Below are 22,044 nucleotides of genomic sequence, written 5' to 3'. Positions count from 1 at the left end.
TGAAATAGGCCCCCCCTAATATTCTGAAAGGGGCCCATTTGCCCCTCATTGGCCAATTTTTAGAATAAACTGTGCAAAATGAAGTGTCCTGTAACAAACTAGTAGGCAAGATACAGAAGAAGGACAAAAAAGGAAAGGAAAGCCTTTCTGACTCCTCTTGTTCGCATTTCTAACCCCCTACCCCACTAAGAATGAAAAGACAGTGTAAAAGTTATACTATATTTTATTGATGACCAAATGTACTGGTCTCTATCACACTATATAGATGCCAAAGATGTGATCACATGATGTGTTCCAACTACCATGCTTTAGCAGTCAGAAATACTCTCTGAGGCCACTGCACTCATTTTATAAAAATATACCGGTTGAACAAGATGGAGGAAAAATGGAAAAACTTCCCATATCAAACCTATAATATTTAATGACGATTAACAATTCCATAATAAGATTAGTTGATAGATTTTGTCAGATTTAAGGCAATCATATTTTAGACTACTATTTACATAATTAATACTCCCATACAGAAATATCCTTATTTAAAAGCCAGGCTAGAAAGAACCACACTGTTCTAGTTTGTTAAAAACCCTTTCACTGACAAGGGTGACAAATAACTTAGTTCTCCTAAGGCAATGATTCATTTTCAAGCAATGAGAGAAGAGCAATGAGACTAAAGAGAAATATCAGCTAGAAGATACTACTTTATTTTACTAGAAATTCACACAACTAGAACGTATGGAAAAGAAAAGAAAAACAGAGAGTAAGGAAAATCCATGAGAGATATTGGGAGTGAAAAGATTGTAAAACACCATTCTCAAACAAACAAGTTTTTGCAATATCTACACCAAAAACAGAAAGAGGGAGGTATAATAAATAAGCAAAACAATCAATATAAGGCAAAATGCTCCTGTAAGCTTGATAAAAAATAAAAAAAAAAAAAAAAACAGTCATACATTTCAGTTTGCTTGTAATCGTTTCAATTCATTTTTTCTGTGCATCGTATGGATGATAAAATCTTATCATTTTTTCCTTTTTCCGTTTGCAATATAGATTAAATTTCTCTCTCATATAGGAAATGTGTTAGTTCAGCTTCAACAGCAGCATTCAACATTTCAACAGTATAAATTAGCCACGGATAATAAACTACTTTTATGTTCAACTTTCTTTACAGACTAAAGCTTTTCCAAATTTTAGAAAGATTTTGTGAACGCTACAGCCACCTACGCGATTATTTATACGTATGACTAAACAAAGCAGATGATTTCCTTGGCTCGGCGCCGACCTCACATCTTGTTTTCACGTGTTTCTTCACAATGGCCATGATCGGCTGTTATCGATTCTTTGGTTTACATTTGCCTTACAATTAATAACGCTCTTCTGAAGTTTACACCACTACTGTCACAAGCTCTTGGATGGGGATCACGTGACGCGTGTGCGGTGCACTGACGTCACGTTTGCGATTCTCTGACGTTGTCTTCGTTTTCTGCAATAGGCGGCAAATGTTGAACTTGACTGACAGGATGGAGCCAAGACGTTTGCTGTGTCACGTGACTATAAGACAAAAGGAAATTAAGACAGAGAGTCAGTGACTGCCCTGAAAAAAAAAAACCCAAAAAACACCAAAGTTTTATGTATCTTAAGATCTATTCCAATCTTCTCAGTCTTTTAGTTATTTATTTCCATTTTTTTAAGCTTACCTCGCTAATAAAATCTAATAACCTGCCTCGATCGGAAGGTAAAGGGGATAAGTTTCTAAAGAAGCTGTGGTGCTGTGTCGTTGGGAGAGTATAACAGGGTAATTTGGTATTATCAACTGAATTGATAACGTAAATTGGCCACCGTTAACAGTTCAAAGCTGACGTTTCGAGCGTTAGCCCTTCGTCAGAACGAATTGTCGGACGAAGAGCTAACGCTACAATCGATCGGATGGTAGTTGTGTGGGTTGCAAATAATAACTAACATTTTCGTAAAGTAGCAACATTGCTTTTGTTTTGACATTACGCTTTGACTTTCTTGTCTAGGCAGCTAACGTAAAACATGGACGCGGGGGATGAAATCGCTTTTAAACTATTATGTCGCCTGTGCGAATCAGACCCTCACTGGACATTACCAAAGATATTGACATGACAGGGTTTAGATATAATTTTGTACCGATCTATCGATTAATGGCACTGAAAAGTTTTTTATTATCTCCGTCCGCTTGCCAGCGGAAAAGCTTGTTTTCTATCACTGAAGGTTATCTATGGGCATTAAATCTTGAAATTCCTACAAGGCTTGGTTATAAACCACACACAGTCTAGTCCAAAAAAGGAATTACAGCAAAACCGTTAAATGCTGTTGGTTGAGGCTGAGGTTGAAGAAAAGCTACTGTCTGTTTCATAACTACTTACTTGATATAATATCTGACACCATCTGTTGTGAAGGCCTCCTCCCATCCAAACGGAAGGGCTGTAAAAATAGATAAAAAAAGCAAATTCAACCCTCAGAATAACTTGGAACTAATCCTCAGCTGAAATGGGAGCGGTTTGTGGTATGATGGTGTGTATAGGTCAAAATTGGGCCTTAAAATTATAACACTCCAGAAATTTTATGACTCAGTAAAACAACTTTAAAAATGCAAGCATTCGTTCGGTGATGAATTCTGTTTGCTATCTTGCCAAACCTTAACAAAGTCACCTTTTCTTTCCTTAAACCAAACAAATCTCAACCCAAAGGGGATTGTTTAAAGAGAAAAGCAATGGCAAATAATGCGGATTAAAAATAAGCTGACAAGGCAGAAAGGGTAAACTTACGTTCTTCCTCTATAAGTGATTTGACTGACTTAACAGTTTCGCGAGCTTCTTTTGCCAGGGAAGCCGGCGTGTACTTGGAATGACGGGACATGTAAGATGGCGGTTTAGGATTGGCTCCGCCGTCACGACGAACTGACTCGCCTTTACCACGCTGTTGGAGCCTGGAAATAAGATACGCGGGGTCACATTCAGTGTCAAGTCAGTTGCGCCGTTCACAGAAACAGACAGAAGTCCTTTTATAGGCTAACCAGATGATCACACTTGAAGATTGAAACAATTCGATATAACCAGCTTATTAGCGCTTTCGCACGAATGTTTCTTAGAAAATATAACGCCTTGAGCAGCGCGTGTTGGCTAGAGGCGTACAAGAGGTCTAGTATCAGACCCCCATCAAACCTCTTCCTGACTCCAGTGACTCGTCGCAAATTTTTCCAGGGGTATAGAAACGCACGTTCGGCAGCGCAAGTAATGAAGGCCTACTCCCAAGCTAAATTCAATAAAACACGCAAATTAGAAGGACAAGCAGAGATATTTCCGTGCGCTGCTCTTACATACTAGCAGATTAGAAAAATATCGGTTTGAAACGAATAAAAAGAGCCTTAAAGCGTGCAATGTTTTCAGATGTCTCGGGCCAAACACTTTATCCCTTCGCAGTTAAATAGGTTTGAGCCCGAAGCATTGCTCGTTCTAAGGCAATTTTTGTATCATGAATGCTTCGCTAATAATAACTTACGCTCCTGAGCCTCCCTCTGACAGAGTTTCATGGACCAACTGAAACAAACAAATACCAGAAACACAAAGTGTCAGTGAGCCATCGAAACGAATCAATCAATCAATCAATTAAACACGAATCAACCGATCGATTGATCGCGATCAATCGTTCGATCAATGAATCTTTCCATCGTTGAAACAAAAAATCGATCAACCAGTCAATCAATCGACCATAAAGTTATTTTTCATGCCAAACCTTGAGGCTATAACTACCACTAGGAAACGTTATGAAGTCGGAACGAAAGGCAATTACCAACTCCTCCATGAACGCAAAAAAGAAGACAGTTAAGTTCCCTTAATTTTTTCATTAACAACACACTTGTTGGAAAAAAAAAAAAAAAAGAACCAAACAAAAAAACAAAAAACACCCCTTTGTACCTCAGCAAAGTGAATCAGCTTATCCGTGGCTACTTCGTAAGTTCGTTTACCAACTTCGGCTTTCCGAAGTTGGCAGCCGAGAACAACCAGTCTCTTCTGTAACTCTTGGAGTTCTTTCTACAATACAAAAAAAATCGTCTTGTGATAAACACCCTCTGACAATATGAACTCAAATCCGAGTGTACAAGTTATGAAAATCGAGCAACCTATTTGCATATGGGCTTGCTCACCGCATCAGGTTTTGGTTCCGCCTGTTTCGCTTTGTATGTATCCAGTTCTTTCTCTAGAAGTCTTACTACCTGTAAGGAAAGGAACATTTTAGTTTTAAATCCATCTTACCTGCAATAAAAAGATCGTGACTATTCAAAACCGTAACAGAGAGCACAAAATAATCCAATCAGGAAGCGCGGATCAACTAACAGTCACAGGCACATGATCTGATTATTGGTCACTATTTTAGGGATCTGAAGTGATTTGTTAGCGTACGGCATCCTAAGTCGGCGTTACTTGAAAACAGCACTAAGCTAGCCTGAATACAGGCCCCCTCATTATTAGAGTTCCGGGACGTGCACTTCTCCACCTGTGGGAAGATTGGAAATAGGGTCGTAGCTAGCATGAGGCAAGACGAGGCAATTGCCTCGTCTTGATTTTGGCTTTTTTTTTTTTTTTTTTTTGAAGAAACGTTTAATTGAGAAAATAATCCCTAGAAAAAATTGTATTGGTTAAAAGAGCATTTCTAATCCTCTAGATTTCAAAAATTACTGGGGGGGCATGCCCCCAGACTCCCCTAGCGGCTCGCACCTTCGGCGCTCGAAACTTGCCTGGTCTTGTTTTGAAGTCTGGCTACGGCCCCGGGAAACGAATCAGGGAAAGTTTTGCCGGGAGAGGTTTGCTGGGAGCCTGGCACTAATAATGAGTGCCTGACCCCCTGAAGACCTCTCGCAAGTTCGCATCGCTCCACGCCTCATACTTTCCCGCAGGCGAAGAAACACTCGTGCCGAAACGCTATGAATGACCTTTTACTCAGCACGCTAACTCATGGATGAAAGAAGCTATTCGAATCGTTGAAAAGTCAGATGACAAATTTACTGCTTAATCTTCGCCCTAAGGGGGGGGGGGGGAAAAGAGAAGGAGGGCAGGGAGGAGGGGATGAGGGTGAAACAATTATGAAGCTATTACAACCCTTACCTCCGCATAGTCTTGTTCTACATCCTTAGCGGCTTTTTGGGCTTCAGATGCCAGATAAACTTTCTTCTCGAGCGATCTACTTTCTTCTAACAGACCTTGCGCATCCTGTTTCAAGAAAACACTGTGTCATAACTTTCCGGACCATGGCTTGCAACATTCAGTACAAGTGAAACATGACGAATAGAACTCTACGACAAAGCCTACAACCTTTGTCATGTGATCCTTAACTCAAAATATAACTTGCAATTAGGCCATAGACTTAATTGTATACATCTCTTAAATCGAGTGCAGAATTCAAAATTCAGAATTTAGCTTGAAAATCATGTTCTATCTCGAAGCACGATGTGTTAGACACTGGTGATCCTAGGAAGGTTTGGTGCTGTATCGTTTGGCCCACGAAACCTCTGCCGCTCGATTCCACCGCAAAAAAATTGGAACTGGAGTTCAAATCCCAATTGGGGACTCGGAATATTTCTTTGTCGCACGCTGGTAAAATTTCTTACATGAAGTAATTCATTCTTACCCTTCGTGCTTTCATGAGTTCCTCCTCAGCCGTCAGACAATCTTCCTCCTTCTTCTTTAATAATTTCTTTAGATGTTGCACCTCACGTAACGCTTCGTCTCTTTCTCGTCGTATCCGCTGAGCATCTTCAGCATTCTGCTTCGCCTTTGCTTCTAATGAAGCAAGCTGTGATCGTTGCTGCATCTGCGGAAAGACGAATTAGCGAACATTAAACATTGTGAGGTGTCTAAAAAGGCTACAATCACTTTTACAAAAGCGGCGATTCCACGAGAAGAATTCGGAGAAGGCTTGCTTTCAGTGTCATGCATTCCTGGTTTGGAAGGGACCGTCGTAAAGAGAAAACCAAATCCCAACGGCCAATCAAAATAAGGACAAATATCACAAAGAGATATTGAGAACTCAAGGTAAGCAAACCTAGCTGCTCTCAAACGTAGGAAAACGTGAGTAAAAAAGTCACCGTTTCAGTTTAGCAAGACCCCCCTAAACTCTCGAAGAATAGCTTTCGTGATTGAAAGAAATTAAACCGCACGAGGCAACAACAAAAATATAAATTTATCTTTTCTACAGTTCATGCTCCTGTAATTATTTGAGTTTCCTTGTAAAGAGACCTGGCGCAGCCTTTTATAAAGTCTGAATTGTCATGTTGTTTCTTTCGATTTCAAAATTCTACCAAATTTCAATCAATTATGGGACGTAAATCCCCTTTAGGTAAAACAGTCACATCAAATATGAGGCCAAATGGGTTACAGTTCCTTTAAAATTAAGGAAGCAAAGCGAAAATATCAGTTCTTCAGAGACTGCCAAAAATTATGAGATCGAGTAAGAACTACAGACCTGTCGTCGAAAATTGATAAAAAAATTCTCAAAATGTGAAATTATTTCCTAAAAACCTTTTCGTATGATTCCATTTCGGTCGTTGCAGTTGCTGCATTAACATCTTGTACTGCGAATTGCACTGCTGAAGTACTCAGAGAATGATCATTTAACTGAAAGGCCAACACCTGTCTGGCTGCGTTCACGAAATCTGAAATGGTACATAAATAATAATACATTTGACTGAAGCTAGCAGCAAAATAGAGACGGTGGGACTGGAGGGGAAATGAGGTGAAATGGAGCATCACTGGTGCTTTAATCTTATCAAGTTATGACAAACTGTGAAAGCGTTTCTTGATCATATGAAAAACTACTGTACACCTAAAATCTTTCTTTGCCGGAAAGTTTTCACGTACATAAAAATCAGCTGGTTTTCAAACAAGGACACTCCAAACAAAAAGACAACTATTCACATCCAGAAGAGCAAGGGAAAACTACCAAATGAAATTTACCCGAAACGTTTACCTTTCATTACGCTTGATAAATTTTACTAAAAAACTTCGATGAAAAAGTTAACGAATATATCCTTCGTTGCCTCAATATATGTAGACTCGCAAATAGTTTACACAAAGCTGCTTTAACCAATGCAAATTTCCCTTTCTCGAATCTCACCTCCATAGGACACAAAGCCGTGTTGATCTGCCGGTAATCTTTGCCTCAATTCACGCTGTTGGTCTTCAGTTGGAGAGAATCCTAAATACCTCAAAGCCTAAATTCAAAAGTAAAAAAGAAACATAAATATCATAATAACAGCAGATACATTTATCATGCAAACTTTGGAGTATTTTAAATCCACCAATTTTTAAACAAACAGATGAATCGACTTTAACAAAGCATGTTTATTCAGCTGACTCAAGAAGGATATAAGAAACCGGAAAAAAACTTTATCCGTATTTTAAGAAACGTTGTACCTTCATTACGATCTCTCTTCAAAGGAAAACATGAAAGAAAGGAAGGTAAAAATTATGCATAGTTTTTGATCGTATATTTTTCAATCAATAAAATTGTAATATTTTACATGAAAGATTTCGAAATCCTGGAAAGCTGTTAACATTCAAACCGTTTGTTTTCACATTTAGCTTGTAAACAAAAAGACATGAGTTAAACTCTGTTTTTTTTTTAATTTTTTTTTTTAACTTCTATAAAAGCTATTACGTCATTACCGAAAGATTTTACCGTAAGGTGTAAGGGTTTGGATAGAAGGAAATAGGGAATCTATTTCTCTGAGGCAATTTATTAATACAGTTATACTTAATAAATAAAAGGCAACAACGATGTAAATTTTACACCGCAGGGTGTGAACTTACCACTTCCAATTTTTCCACCCTTAACTTGGTATGAGGGTCCAGTGACAGTCGCCGGCTGCCGCGCCCATGTCGCCTGGCCCTTATGCTCCCAGCCGCAGCTGTTGTGGTCAGGAGCGACTGCTGTTCATTCACAGGCCTTGGACTGGACTGCTGACCTGAAGGAGGTGAAGCGTACTGTTGTGCAACTCGCTGGAGGGCTTCCAGATCTTGTTGTAAGTAGAAAGGGACTGACGAGGGTTCAAATGCTGTCTGTACGGGGCTGATGTGGAGTGAACTAAGTGGTAGTTGTTGAGGTTGTATGACAGCGGTAGGCCCTGCTCCTGTTAGTAAAGAACACAGTATAAGTTACAGGAAGTTTTGCCTATTCAATAAAATGTTTCTACACTAACTATCCCTGGTGTCAAACTCGTTTCCAGACGCTTTTGCCTCCGAGGAAACAGCGCCCTGGGGACGAAGCTACCGTTGTGAAACACTAACTTGCAGGAGGGTCTCAATGGGGCAAACTGATAGCCGTTAGGCGTAAAAATTAACAAATTTTCAACTGTTAGTCGTAAAAAAGTGAGCCGTAATAACTGTTTCTTTTAATCGCAACGGTCGTGAAATGGCTAAAATTTAGCCCGTTGGTAGCAAGAGCCATCAGCTCAATAAGACCCTCTAGCGATTAGCAGAGCTCTGTACCAAACTAAACCAATCTATAAATTCTACTCCGAACAAAAAACACCTTGGAATTTTCGCCTCTCGCATCATTGAGTGCATTAGTCAAACTTGCTTTACACTAAACCTGTAAGCCACTTTAAATGAAATAAATAAAAAGTTGTTTATAGGCACCAATACTCGAATTCAAATGTATGTCACAATGAGCAAAGTTGTGAATTTTATTTTGTGAAAATCATGGCAGACGACACAATGGCCGGGTTGAATGTACACGAAATGAAAAAAAAAACCATGTAAGAAACGTGGATGACATGAAATGTACTGGCTAAAGCTTTCATATTTACTTTCTATACAATTTATTATTTCATTGTATTTACCTGTTGAAACATTTTCTTTAAAATTGATTAATGTGAATATTCATGGCTTGTAACACTTGAGGTAATGAATATGACACCATGGTTATATCAATGATAATTGCCAATTTCTTACGCTAATGACACTGAAGTTTCACTCACAACCTATAATGAAGTTTAAATGCTGAGAAAACTCGCCTAAAAGGTTTCTCTGACGAAAAAAAACTTATAACTACGCTTGTATATTGTTTGATTAGTTTAAATACCGATACCTTGTGATTAAATATAAATTTCCATCTCAAGGTTGCAGCAAAGAATCCACAATTCCAACAGACATGATAAGAATAAAGACGAGTTTGGCCAAAATAAAATTTACAGGCTTGGGCTATTTAGCACCAGAAGAAAAATTTGTAATTTCTCGCATCCTCAGAGAAATATTCATCAAAAATATTGAATAAAGCAACTGGCCAATAATATCACAAATACTGAAATTAGTCTTCACACTAATTTTGTTATTCAAGAAAATTGTATCACTTAAAAATGAGTCCCTAATAAATAATTTATATGATTTTATAATCATCGTTTTGAATCAAATCACTCACTTTGACAAAACAGTTACACCTTTGACACTTCTATCTAAAAAATTATATCTCAAAAAAGCATAATGGTTATTTATGTTTTTCACTGCCAAAAAAACTAAAACAAACATTACTGACAAAAAGAAAAGTTAGATGTTGAAGTTTAGTAAGATAGGCAAACAAAATTTGTGAATAAAATAAACATAGAGACAAGACTGTTCTAGATCAAAGTGCATTTTCTGAATGAATGATACAAATTTCATACACATAATTTGTGAGTTTGAGTGCTATGATAAAATGTATTGAGCATATCCTCTGCATTAACTAATTCTTTTCTTTATGTTAAATAAACATTGTGATATTTTCATTGGTTTTAAAGGGTGAGTATTAAAAACTGGATGCATTTACAGGATGTGATGGCAAATATTAAAATTATTAACAAAAACTTACCATTTCCAGAAACTGGAATAGATGTTTGATTAAGCTGGGGTTGGCTCCCAAGAACTCCATTTGCATAGGGAGGAGAAGAATTCCATGGAGCTTGCTGCACATTCCCAGGAAATCCATTAGGTACATTATCAACTGTTGTTGGTGTAGATGACATAGCTGGCTGAAAACTACCAAACAATCGCTGTGGGACTGCACTTGGTGCTGGGTAAAAACCATTAGCTAGCTGTGGGTGAGAATTAGGCATCACTGAATGGTTCCTAACACCTCCCACAGGCTGTATTGGATGCGAAGTTGGTTGCATAACAGCTGGTTGGGAATCTGATAATGCAGGAGGTGATACCTGCGATTGCGGACTTCCTTGGAAAGTTTCGACACTTAAGCTACTTTCCCTACTATCACTCCTTGCTGATTGGTTTAAACCCTCTACCAACAGTTCTTTCATAAAAACATCTGTGTTACTTAAATCAGGTTCACTTGCTCTGGATGATCTGCTTGATGAAGGTGGAGAGCTTGAGTTGTCTAACCCACTGAGGTTCAGATGAAAATTTTGTGCTGATGGAAATCCATTTTCAGAGTTCCCTCTGGGACTGTTGTGTGCTGGACTTGCTGAGCCGTTAGGTGTCTGACTTCCTGGTCTATGACCACCTCGAATAAATGTTACTTCTGTGTCTTGTCCTCTGTTTATAAATAGTAAACATTTTACTGACAGCCTTCTCTTATATTGCAATACAAAGACCAGTTGTCTTTTCTGCAATATGATTCAGTCAAAACATTCATTGAAATTTCAAGCCTAATTTATTATCTATTTTGCACTTTGTCCATAAGCTTTGATAAACCTTTTATCACTCATTGCTGGTGTGAAAAAATGTACAAATTTAAACCATGGTTTTCAGTAGACTATGATGTCTAATACTACAAAATTTAATACTCAAGTTAATGTGTCACTATCAACAAAGGAAAACACAGTTATACATAATTATATATATTTATAAATTATTGTTTCAGTGAATTGTCTTTTGCATACTTTCTGGGAAAAATTATTAAGTGTCAAAATATTTCCCTACCAATAGCTCATTTCCAATAACATTCCAATAATATAATTTTTTTTTTCCTTTTCCGTTGTAAATATTTATATAGCTGGCATCATAACCTTTCACTTTATAACAATCTTAACCCTTTAACTAACTCCAAAGATCTAATTATTAATTCTCCTTACTGTCTACCATACAGTTCTTGTGATGTTTGTTTGGAGAATTTGGTATTGGATCAACTTATATTCCCTTAATTTATATTTTTCTTTATTCTCATCACTTGTCTGCTTGATATTGTAAAGATATAGTAAGGAGAAATTCTGTCTTGGTCACTTGTGGGAGTTAAAGGGTTAATATACTTTTAAATTTATGACAATGAAAAGAGCTGGTCCAGCACAAAATAATAAAATTATAAAACATGTTTGACTGTGAAAGTGCGAAAAATATTCCCTCAGGAAGCCAAACACTGTTATCTTAGATTACACTTCTGAGCTGTTTGACAAAGATACTTTAATCTGTCAGAGCACCAAAAAAAAAAAAAAAAGAAAAACACAAGACACATTAAGTCATGAATTAGACAAACAAAATTTGGTGAAAATTAATACCTCAGTTTGAGTCTTGTCAAAAGAGATTTTGCTTGCTCATGGGTAATTCCAACAAGAGTTTCTCCATTTATACAGATGAGCCTATCACCTCTTTTCAGTCTTCTATCCTGTAAGGGAAAATAAAAATGCATTTGCTTTGAATGTGGAAAAAATGTGGTATTGCTCTAAAGCCTTGCATTTTGAATTTAGTTGGACATCAATGTATGTTTATACCCTAAAACAGGTACCTACTACAGGTGGCCAGAAGAATCCAGAATGGATAAATTTCAAATGAAATTCAAAACCCGAAAAATGCAAATCATCTACACATGCAATTAAGACAAAGAATCTTGTAATTTTGAGTTCAAGAGCTGGTCTTTTCACAATGGGGTGATTAAACAATCCATTTGGTGCTTTAAAGAGCTTCAAATGATAAATTTGAATTGTTTCTTCACAAAATAAATAATGGTCATTGCAACTAAAGCCAACTTTTAACTTCCAGCTGTTCCAAAGACAAGCTCCAGCAGAGAGCCTGCTCAAAGATTTAACCAAAAGGTTCCAAAAAACCAAAGCTTTTAAATTGACTGTAAAGACAAAAACTATACAATTTGCCAATTTTTAAAACCAAAAAATATGCATCCTTGTGTTTCAATGAGTCAGATGACAGCTGTTCAATATTTAAAGCCTATATTTTATTCTCAAGAATAAAAGTTGTCCAAATATCTATCATTTCTCATGTTCTTTAAAAAGTTCTTGTTTTCAGAACAAAAATATGTTAATTTAGGACAATTCATAATTTCAAGTTGCAACTGGACTTTGAATTAATAAAAGAGGAAAAAAAATTAGATCTCTAATGAAAACTGTAAAATGGGGGCAGAATTTCCCGGAAACATTCAATTATGATGAGGCTTCTTGCAAACTTGCTCAATATGAAATTAAAGGTAAAAACTAATACAGGTAACACTCATGGATGCCTGACAAATATGAAGACGGAAAAACTGCAATGGGAACACAATATCCATCTCATAATAGAGAAAGAAAATATTTGTTTATCACAGAAAGAGAAAGAAAAATTTGATTTTTGTTTGAAGAGATCAAAGTTTAACAATGTTCTCTAACATAAATGCATTATAGGAAACAAGAAACTTTAATCATACAAGCCAACAAAGATTTTAACTGAAAACAAAGATGATGTTTGAAAATTGAATGCACAACTTGGTGACAAGATTTGGTTTTAAATTTCCACCAAATACTTTTAATGAACAAATAAATACACAGGATATCATTTTTTGTTTTGCTTTGTTTTTTTTGGAGGGGAGGGGGAGGAGGGGGGTGAAAGGTATTGACTATTGATTAAAAGGCTAATATAATTTCTCTTCTCCAACAAAAGGGTAATATTGCATTTCCTTTTTAAGATAACTCTGGAGACATTGAGAACCAGAACAGAAGGATATTTTTTGTACAATTTGTACTAATATCATCACTATCAGAATAGGAACAAGAAAAATTGTTAGACATAAATACAAGATGAACATCAAACAGAAAGAGTAAAAAGTCTCCCATTCAACTGTACCTTGTGGGCATCTCCTCCTTCAATAATATCATCAATAAAAATATGTGGCCCCTCAGGTCTGTTTGTTCCGCCGATAATACACAGCCCAAGTCCGTTCGAGTACTGAATCTGAATGGTCTGCAGTTCACCAGGATGGTCAAATGTTGGAGAAGAACTATTAGAATGTCTATCAGTAGGCAGACCAGAATCATTAGTGAACTCTGATGAAACACTTTGCTGTTCTACAGTTAGATGTCCACTTCCATTGAACTCAGGTGGTTCGTCAGGAGAATGGGCATTGCCATTTAGGTGACGGGTGTACTGTGTTCTGCTTGCTGGTGTGGACAGCTTTTGGAGACTGGAGTTGTAAGAGGGAGGTTCCTGAGCCCCTGTGAATACAACAAAGCACGTTTTACTTTTACTAACAGATAAAAGATTTCCTGCCAGAAAGATTATCTACATAAAAGATAAAATAATGTTCTTTAAATTGTGCTTTTGAGTCAATCCCTTGGTGTCTCCAGGTAAGGAATATAATGGCTGTAATTAAAAGGGGCTTTAATTGTCTCACATGTGCCTTGAATTTCACATTTTAAACCCTTTTATCAATTTTTTTACCTCTTTTCTGTTGTTTTCTAACTGTCCCAGTTACATGACATGCAAGCTGGTATTATCCAACCCCTCCCTGAAAGTTCTAGCCCACTAATTTCCTGACCCCACCTCTCCTAGGGCCCCTTTTCCCTACCCCCTTGACCCTATCTCACATTGTGGAGAAACTGAAAAAAATCTTTTCACAAATCAGTGACAAGCCAGCAAAAATCCAGAAGTAGGGAACATAAAAGAAAAAAGAAAGATTGTGAATTTTCACCTTGAAGTTAGTCAGTTGCCTTCAGGAAGGATTGTTTAACTTAGTTAATTGAGAATTCTCAAAAAGTGTGACCATATTTTCCAAGATAAAGAGCAGAGGCACAGACTTACCAGGGGTGTGTTGAACCACAGTAGGACCCACTGAAAGTGTTGGTAGGTCCATGGAATACATTCTCTGCAGACTAGCTGAAGGTCTATCCAGTGAGTTGGTGGGTGACAAGACAGGACTGCCATGTCTCCCACCCATGAGAGGTGACATCCGCCCAGCAGTCATAACCCATGAACGTTTCCCTTTGAAAAAAGAAAAGTTAAGTTACTAATAACCAGGCTTTGAATGGTGGTGAACTAAAACCTGAGCTGCTTTTATAAAATTAATGTAATAAGTAACATGTAATTTCCCTCTGCTTTAAGGGATGCACAAACCAATTTCAAGTTTTAGAGGATAAGAGCTGCCTCTCCTTGAAGTTATGTAAAAATTAGGTTGCAGTAAAATTACTAAGAGTGCTACTATATTTACTAATCGACAACATTTTTGGATATATCATAAAAGGGTGTTCCAAAAGCAAAGACTTCAGTTCTGTCATCTAAATAAGTTTTCTAACACAAAAGCATTGTTTGATACCAAATTCAAAACCATACGAAAAAAAGAAAATAATGAATCACAATATCAGACAAGACAAAATCAAATCACAACATGAAGGTGTTGTCTTGCTACTCAGAACATTTTGCAGCATTTTTTGCCGGCTTTACTTACCCATAGTTGGTGAGGGAGTCGAGGCTCGTGAACTACCAAAACTGCCGCTCCTTGTTAATCCAGGTGCTGTTGAACCATTGGTGAGATCTGATATCATGGATCCACCATTTAACGCTGTCATCAAGTTTGCAAACTCTTGCCTGGAGGACACAGTGTTAATATCTTAATTAAGTGACGTGAAAAACAGGCCTTTTGTAAATATCTCACCGCAGAGGTAAAAAAGGGACTACCTCTACTGATAATAAAATGATCACTGAAGACTGCAGAGATTTCATATCAATGCCATCTATTATGATACAAATAACTTCATAATAACTTCTAGGTGACTCTCTCTTGAAGAAGCGAAACTGAGCGGAACTTTGATGACTAAATAAATGCAATCATCATCTGTGATTATAAATTATTATAATATAATTAATCTGAAATCTCATTTTACCTAGCCCGGACATCTCTGCTAATGAGCAATTTTGCATTGTTAGACTGTGCAGCACTGCGCAGGAGTGACATTGCCCTAAATAACAAAAAAAAGAAAAAAAATTAATAGATTCATTGCCAATTGAGTTGTTGCCCCATTAGGCACTGATTTGTAACAACACTGTCAGAGACAAATGATAACAAAACCATCAACACTGTTTATCTATCTATTACATCAATTTTGAAATTACTGATGATCCTTGCAATCTGATTGGCTCTCATCAGTGCAATTTATTCAAGAATCACACCATTTTTTGCCCTTAGTCACACCTTTTTTTTTTCCCAAATGAGAAAGCTTTATTAAAACACAACAACCAATCAGATTTCAAGGTTTCTTTAAAGAAACCAATCAAATTGTAGGAAAAAGAAAGAAAACTGTTCCAACTTTTTACAAACTAGCTCAGTACTAAATCACAAAAAATTTTTAGACTAAAAACTTTTTTATTTGAGTGACTGACTTTTGTGATTGCAGAATAGATGTAATAAAGTGGTAATTGAACTTATGATTGTGCAATTATGATTTGAAATAATATTTTTGATTATAAATTACACATATGATTTTTAGCCCAAATTGCGCTCCACTCAGGCACTTATACAATTTTGTACAATTATTTATCAATTAGCAATTTACTTGTCATTTGATACTCCAAGCAGGCTGCACCCATTGACTTCTAAGAGTTGGTCTCCTTCTCTTAACCGTCCTGATAAAGACAAAAAATAAAAACATTCTGTCAAAGATCTTAGGGACAAGGGATACTACAGACTGGTTACAAAGACAAAACCTGCAAGGTCAAATTTGAGCTAAAACTTCCCACATGAACATTCACAACACTAAATTCTCCACGTAGTCACCAAGCTGACATTTTCGTAAGCACACATTAAAGAAGAAAATTTTCAAGCCCTTTCAGTGTCAGGCTTCTATGATGTTGTGCATCACAGTCTTATTCTCACCATCAAGATCAGCTGCACCTCTACTTAAAACTTTCTTGACAAAGATTCCAAAGTCAGCTCCAAGGGCTGATCTCCCACCAGCAATTTTTATACCTTGCAACAAAAATAAAAAACAAGTTATTATACTAATTATAATTTAAAACCGTATATTACAAAAGATTCTTATCCATTTGACCCCTAAGAGTGATGAGCATCTAATTTCTCCTCAAAGCACCACCACTGAATCAGGCATCAAGGTCACAAAAATAAAGGAAATGATCGCAAACTAGAGACTGAGGCTCTAGATTACTGAATAAATTCTCATTCTCTGCACCTTAAAAAATAAAGGAAATGATCACAAACTAGAGACTGAGGCTCTCGATTGCTGAATAAATTCTCATTCTCTGCACCTTAGAAAATCAAGGAAATGATCACAAACTAGAGACTGAGGCTCTAGATTGCTGAATAAATTCTCATTCTCTGCACCTTAGAAAATCAAGGAAATGATCACAAACTAGAGACTGAGGCTCTAGATTGCTAAATAAATTCTCCTTCTCTGCACCTTAGAAAATCAAGGAAATGATCACAAACTAGAGACTGAGGCTCTAGATTGCTGAATAAATTCTCATTCTCTGCACCTTAGAAAATAAAGGAAATGATCACAAACTAGAGACTGAGGCTCTAGATTGCTGAATAAATTCTCATTCTCTGCACCTTAGAAAATCAAGGAAATGATCACAAACTAGAGACTGAGGCTCTCGATTGCTGAATAAATTCTCATTCTCTGCACCTTAGAAAATCAAGGAAATGATCACAAACTAGAGACTGAGGCTCTAGATTGCTGAATAAATTCTCATTCTCTGCACCTTAGAAAATAAAGGAAATGATCGCAAACTAGAGACTGAGGCTCTAGATTGCTGAATAAATTCTCCTTCTCTGCACCTTAGAAAATCAAGGAAATGATCACAAACTAGAGACTGAGGCTCTAGATTGCTGAATAAATTCTCATTCTCTGCACCTTAGAAAATCAAGGAAATGATCACAAACTAGAGACTGAGGCTCTAGATTGCTGAATAAATTCTCATTCTCTGCACCTTAGAAAATCAAGGAAATGATCACAAACTAGAGACTGAGGCTCTAGATTGCTGAATAAATTCTCCTTCTCTGCACCTTAGGAAATGTATGTACCATAATATGGAGAATATGCATACTGATGTCGGGGTGTAAAGGTTAAGTTAGATTGCTTGTGTTGTCTCTCCTCTTTTAAAACCTCCTAGCTATTGAATAGCTAGGAGATTTTAAGAGCGGAGAGAGACCACAACTCTTTCCTCACAAGAGTGATCATAGATCATTTCTGCAATATTTGACAAAATAAGGAACAACAAGATAAATCCTTTTTTTCAAAGTCTCTTCACAAAACTGTTAAACAAATATTATGTTTTCTGAAATCCTAGTAAAAGTTGTTTTGACACTTTCCAAACCTAACCCACTCCTTCCAAAAGCCCCCTGTAACACCTCCCTACTATCCAAAAATCACATATCAAATTCATGCCTAAGAATAATTAAAAACCAATAACTTATAATATATCTTTTAACTACACCTCCAAACACATCTTCTACGTGTTTCGTTGGCTCTTCCTATATGGAATAGGACCCAATACATTTTTCATCAAAAAATGATTGAAGTTCAGGCTATACTAAAGATCAAGAATGATTGTAACAAGACAAATTTTCACTCTCTCTTAAAAACATAGGAAATTTTCCAAAATGTCATACAGCCCCTCCAACCTCCTCTCAAACCATTCCTTTCCAAAGTCCCTTTCCTAACAGCTGCCACCCCCCTTCCCACCTTAACAAATAATTCAAAACAATTAAGAAAATACATCATTTGCATGTTCTATGACCCAATAAAACACTTAATTGATCAGTTACAGTTGAATTCAAAGTTAAATTAAAATAGTAATCAAGAAGAATGTTACCTAGTCCACTAAGACAGTTTTTAATATTTATCACCTCTGTGTCATCTCTATCTCTAACATCAATTCGGGATCTGAACAGAGTAGGGAAAAAAACGAATATATAAATTTCATGTCAGCATTCAAAGCCTCTAAATTTCCAAACATGTAACCAGACTCCTCTTCTTGCAGAAGTACATAGCTTTGTTGTGTTCCTCCACAGGAACAGCCACCCATCTCATGGTCCTAGCCATAATATCTCATCTTTACAAAATTAAGAATTGTGCAATTTGTTCATTTGATTATTAACAGATAGTGACAGACCTTGGAGATCCTGGATCAGCTGCCACCATTGTGAGACTTCCCATGTTTACTCTCTCATTACATTCTGCAGAAAAAATTAGCTATGTTAAATTTCAACATTTTGGGATCTTAATATGTACATGAATACTTCAAGAAAATAGAGATGATAGTGCCTATGGTCTTAACTACAGTCGAACCTCCATTATGCAGACTCCTTGAGACTAGACAAAATAGTCTTGATAATGGAGAATGTGAATATTAATGAGAAACACAAACTGATTGAATTAAGAAAGCAAAATTTAATCATGAAACAAAACATTTACAAATTGCTTTTAAAAAAATATGGTCTACATCTTCACTGTCCATTGTGAATACCTCTACACATGTGTATTAACAACTAAAATGAATGAAAAATGTTTTTACATTGGCCTAAAATGATGAAGAAAGTCAGTTTGTCTTAAAAAAGAACATTGCATGAGAATTGAGAGTTCCATCCATCTTCGAAGCTGCATAATCTGAATAGCTGTCAACATTGTTCTGTCTATCCATCCATAACAAATTATTTTGAACTCATTAGTTATGACGCATGCGAGTGCTTCCTATTGCTTTTTGAAAGTGAAACAAACACCTTTGCTTTTCAATGTTGTAGTTTTAAAATAATATAGTTATGGATCTTGATCATGACTAATAAATATTCTTGACAAAATTGGGACCATAGAAAAAGTCTGAATAATCTGGAAATTCTGATAATTGAGGTTTGACTGTAACACCTGAAACTGCTCTTAAAAGACATAACTACAGTCTGTAAAAGCATTTCACAAGAACATATTCTTGGGCTTTCAATTAACATTATATCGACTGAACTGCTGACAACCACTGGAAGTATAGGAAGACTACTCTACTTTTTTTGGAAAGGAACAGAAAATGCTCTTTAAGTATAAATTACACTATAGATCTGAGCTACACTTAGCTGTAGTTTGTAATCATGTCATTAATGTTTAATTATTATACATCTCAGCTAACCTCACAAAAGAACCTACTGCAAATAGAAAGGTCAAGAAAACTCGAAACATACATCTGCATTGCAAAATGGCAGGATTTGTTTACCTCGTCAAAATTTTCCTCAGACATGCAGGGGAATGGAAACTACGAGAGGACTGCTCGAATAGAGAGCTCACAGGTATTGGATGACAAAATACTGTAACCCAAACATTTAAATTAGCACTAAAAAGATTATTCTGTTGATTATAACTGTAACTCTGAATTGGCAAAAGAGGTATTATCATTTAAATTTACATGTCATGCCAGAAATGTTCTTGCAGTACGCAATCCTATCACTGACAACAGACAAATTAATGGGCAACACTTTTCTTACAACACACTTCTTACAACACACATTATAAAAAGAGTGCATGAAACGACCTGGCCGGGTTTTACTGGTCGGAAAAAAGAAAAGTTTCTGGGTAACTAAAAGGTGATTAAAACTAACAGAACTTAAAAATTGAATTAACACTCATAAAAGGGGTGCAAAATATAAATAATTAACAATTAAAATTACCATAAAACGTTAATACACAACGGGTATATGCTCAAGGACAACGACTGAAAGAAAAATGAAAGTTGTTTTCAACATGCTTAGGCATCGAGAGTGAGAGCTTACGATAGCTATCAAAACACATTGAATTTCCACATTTGCATACCGCTATCGGCTGTCTCAAAATTGATTTTTCAATTATAGCTAGTGGTAAAATGCTAGCTCTTTTCAGAGCGTTTTGTAAAACACATAAACCTCCCATTTTGTTCTGGAAAAGACAAGAATATGGAAAGAATATACATAAAAACCGCAGAAAAAATACGACGTTGTAAAACAACTCACACAGCGCCTCTACGATTAACAGAGTTTATCAACGAACCCGCTTCGATTTGTCGCGAAAATTATTGCCAAAATTCAAAGGCAGAAGAAAATATAGTGCCACAGATTACTCCATCAAAATTCAGAGTTGATATTACGCATATAAACATTTCACTTAAGATTGCTCTTGGGTATTACCGGCTGATGGGAATGGAAGGAGCGATAGCCTGTCACGGCAGTAAAGTAAACAATGTACTATTTCACAATACATCACCATTCCATCAACAGATTTCCATTCCTAAATGTGTTGGCGATCAAAATTCAAACCTTGAGTCCTTCTAAAAAGTAGTACAGAGATCTTAGCTCACCAATTTCTCTGTTTTTGTAATTTGGTTCCAGTTTATGATGGTACGATCAATTATCTATTCAATTTCAGATGTTTTCGAATTGCAAACGCGAAGTAGCGCATGAATATGTCCACAATTCGATCGTGTTTCTGAACAGAAAATATACACGAGCACGTTTTACATTATTGAAAGTAAACACTGAAGTCTGGATTATGAAATAATCTTCGCCGGCGACACTCGACAGAAGAAACAGCTGAAGTTCCGTAGAGGAGTTAAAGAGATATCAAGCTAAGGTTCGTAATAAACGGACGGCCGGTGACAAAAGGTGTTACACACAACGCACATTAGCGTGAAAAAGAATATAATATCTACTAGCGCCTAGGAAATAACTTCAAAAGTCGCGAATGATTGTGCTATTTCCCTATCAGTAAACAAAATTATTTATGTCAAGACTCTACACAGAGGTCGGGTTAAAGCCATGAAGCTGTCAGTAGCATCAGCATTGCAGAAAGCTTGTGGTTAAACAACCAGTCCACCAGAAAAACCGACAAACGATTTCCAATATAACACTGCCAGTAGTGCGTTTCGGTAAAATGTTAGCAGTTAAAATCGGATGCTACAGCAAAGCAAAACAAAGCTTTGATTTGCGAAGTAATTTCGATTACATTTTGACGCAAAATTTTTAACCACTGATCTTACCTGTCCACCTCGCCTCAGTCAACGAACCAAATAGTGCCCTGTATCACTTCGCACTTCCTATGCTGTCTAGTACAGTAAACTTCCTCAAGAAATGTCCTTTCGACCGATGGTGTCAACGATAGACGCTGCAATATATCACTTGAGTACGATCTGTGTATCTTACAACTCTGTTTTCTGACACAAATGTATGCGGTGTCAAGCTCCACTGCATTCCAATCATCAAACGTGTCTTACGCGGTTCTGTTGTTCTTTAGCAACGGGACATGCACAATAATCCAATCGTAGCGATTAGTATTACTTTCTGGGCAGACTGTAAGTACTCAGGACAGGGATATAAAATACTTCGATTAGTTTTGCATCCAACGCGAAATTAAAGAACCTTTTATACAAGCTTACCTTCAGAATCTTTTACTGCACGAGATTTTGTATTTTTTTTAAGCAATGTCTGGTTCAGCTTTGTCAAAAAGTTGTTTAACCATTCTTCTGATGCAAAAGCAAAACGCCTTTCCGTCATGCATCTAATTTTAAACGAAGATTTTTTAACTTCTAGGATGCAGAGTATAAAAACTGGTAAATAGCTACTAAAGAAGAGTATTACTCAGTTCTGGGTCGTGGGTAGAAGCAATCACGTGACGTGGTGATAACTCACTTTCGAGGGGAAATGCTAATTAATGTCTTGTAAGGTTTATACAGAGGAACTAACGAAAAACCTTCACGAGTTCGACTTAATAGCCATTAAATACAAATTAATCACTGTGATTTAACGGAAAAGGTAGTAAAACTATCCTGAAACGTTCCTTGCGAGAATCATTGACATGCTCATCTTACTTTTTCA

At 36.6% G+C, this 22,044-nt stretch overlaps 1 protein-coding gene across 1 annotated transcript; it reads right to left on the bottom strand.

Moving 5' to 3' along the window:
* Positions 1-205: 205 nt before the first annotated feature.
* LOC131794789 (syntaxin-binding protein 4) lies at positions 206-21,422 on the bottom strand. Its single transcript, XM_059112342.2, has 22 exons — positions 21,210-21,422; positions 18,333-18,396; positions 18,033-18,103; positions 16,075-16,167; positions 15,755-15,824; positions 15,086-15,160; positions 14,650-14,789; positions 14,007-14,186; positions 13,053-13,420; positions 11,501-11,607; positions 9,865-10,541; positions 7,830-8,149; positions 7,135-7,231; positions 6,540-6,673; positions 5,650-5,832; positions 5,127-5,231; positions 4,169-4,237; positions 3,939-4,055; positions 3,523-3,560; positions 2,790-2,950; positions 2,388-2,445; positions 206-1,548 (listed from the first exon to the last, which is right to left on the bottom strand). Exons 2-22 carry the CDS (start codon positions 18,374-18,376, stop codon positions 1,446-1,448), a joined length of 3,210 nt encoding a protein of 1,069 aa, XP_058968325.2. The 5' UTR covers positions 18,377-18,396; positions 21,210-21,422; the 3' UTR covers positions 206-1,445.
* Positions 21,423-22,044: the final 622 nt, after the last annotated feature.

This window comes from Pocillopora verrucosa, chromosome 14 (assembly GCF_036669915.1).
Source record: "Pocillopora verrucosa isolate sample1 chromosome 14, ASM3666991v2, whole genome shotgun sequence".
NCBI classification, from domain to species: Eukaryota; Metazoa; Cnidaria; class Anthozoa; order Scleractinia; family Pocilloporidae; genus Pocillopora; species Pocillopora verrucosa.
The sequence above is the reverse complement of the archived record's forward strand: the minus strand, read 5'-3'. Positions and strand labels throughout refer to the sequence as shown.

Excerpts from the sequence above, each read along its gene's own strand:
- LOC131794789 (XM_059112342.2), bottom strand. The coding sequence starts at position 18,376 with ATGGGAAGTCTCACAATGGTGGCAGCTGATCCAGGATCTCCAAG. Across the intron at positions 16,168-18,032 it reads AAACTGTCTTAGTGGACTAG|GTATAAAAATTGCTGGTGGG; the intron begins GTAACATTCTTC and ends TTTTGTTGCAAG. Across the intron at positions 3,561-3,938 it reads AGCTGATTCACTTTGCTGAG|TTGGTCCATGAAACTCTGTC; the intron begins GTACAAAGGGGT and ends TGTTTGTTTCAG.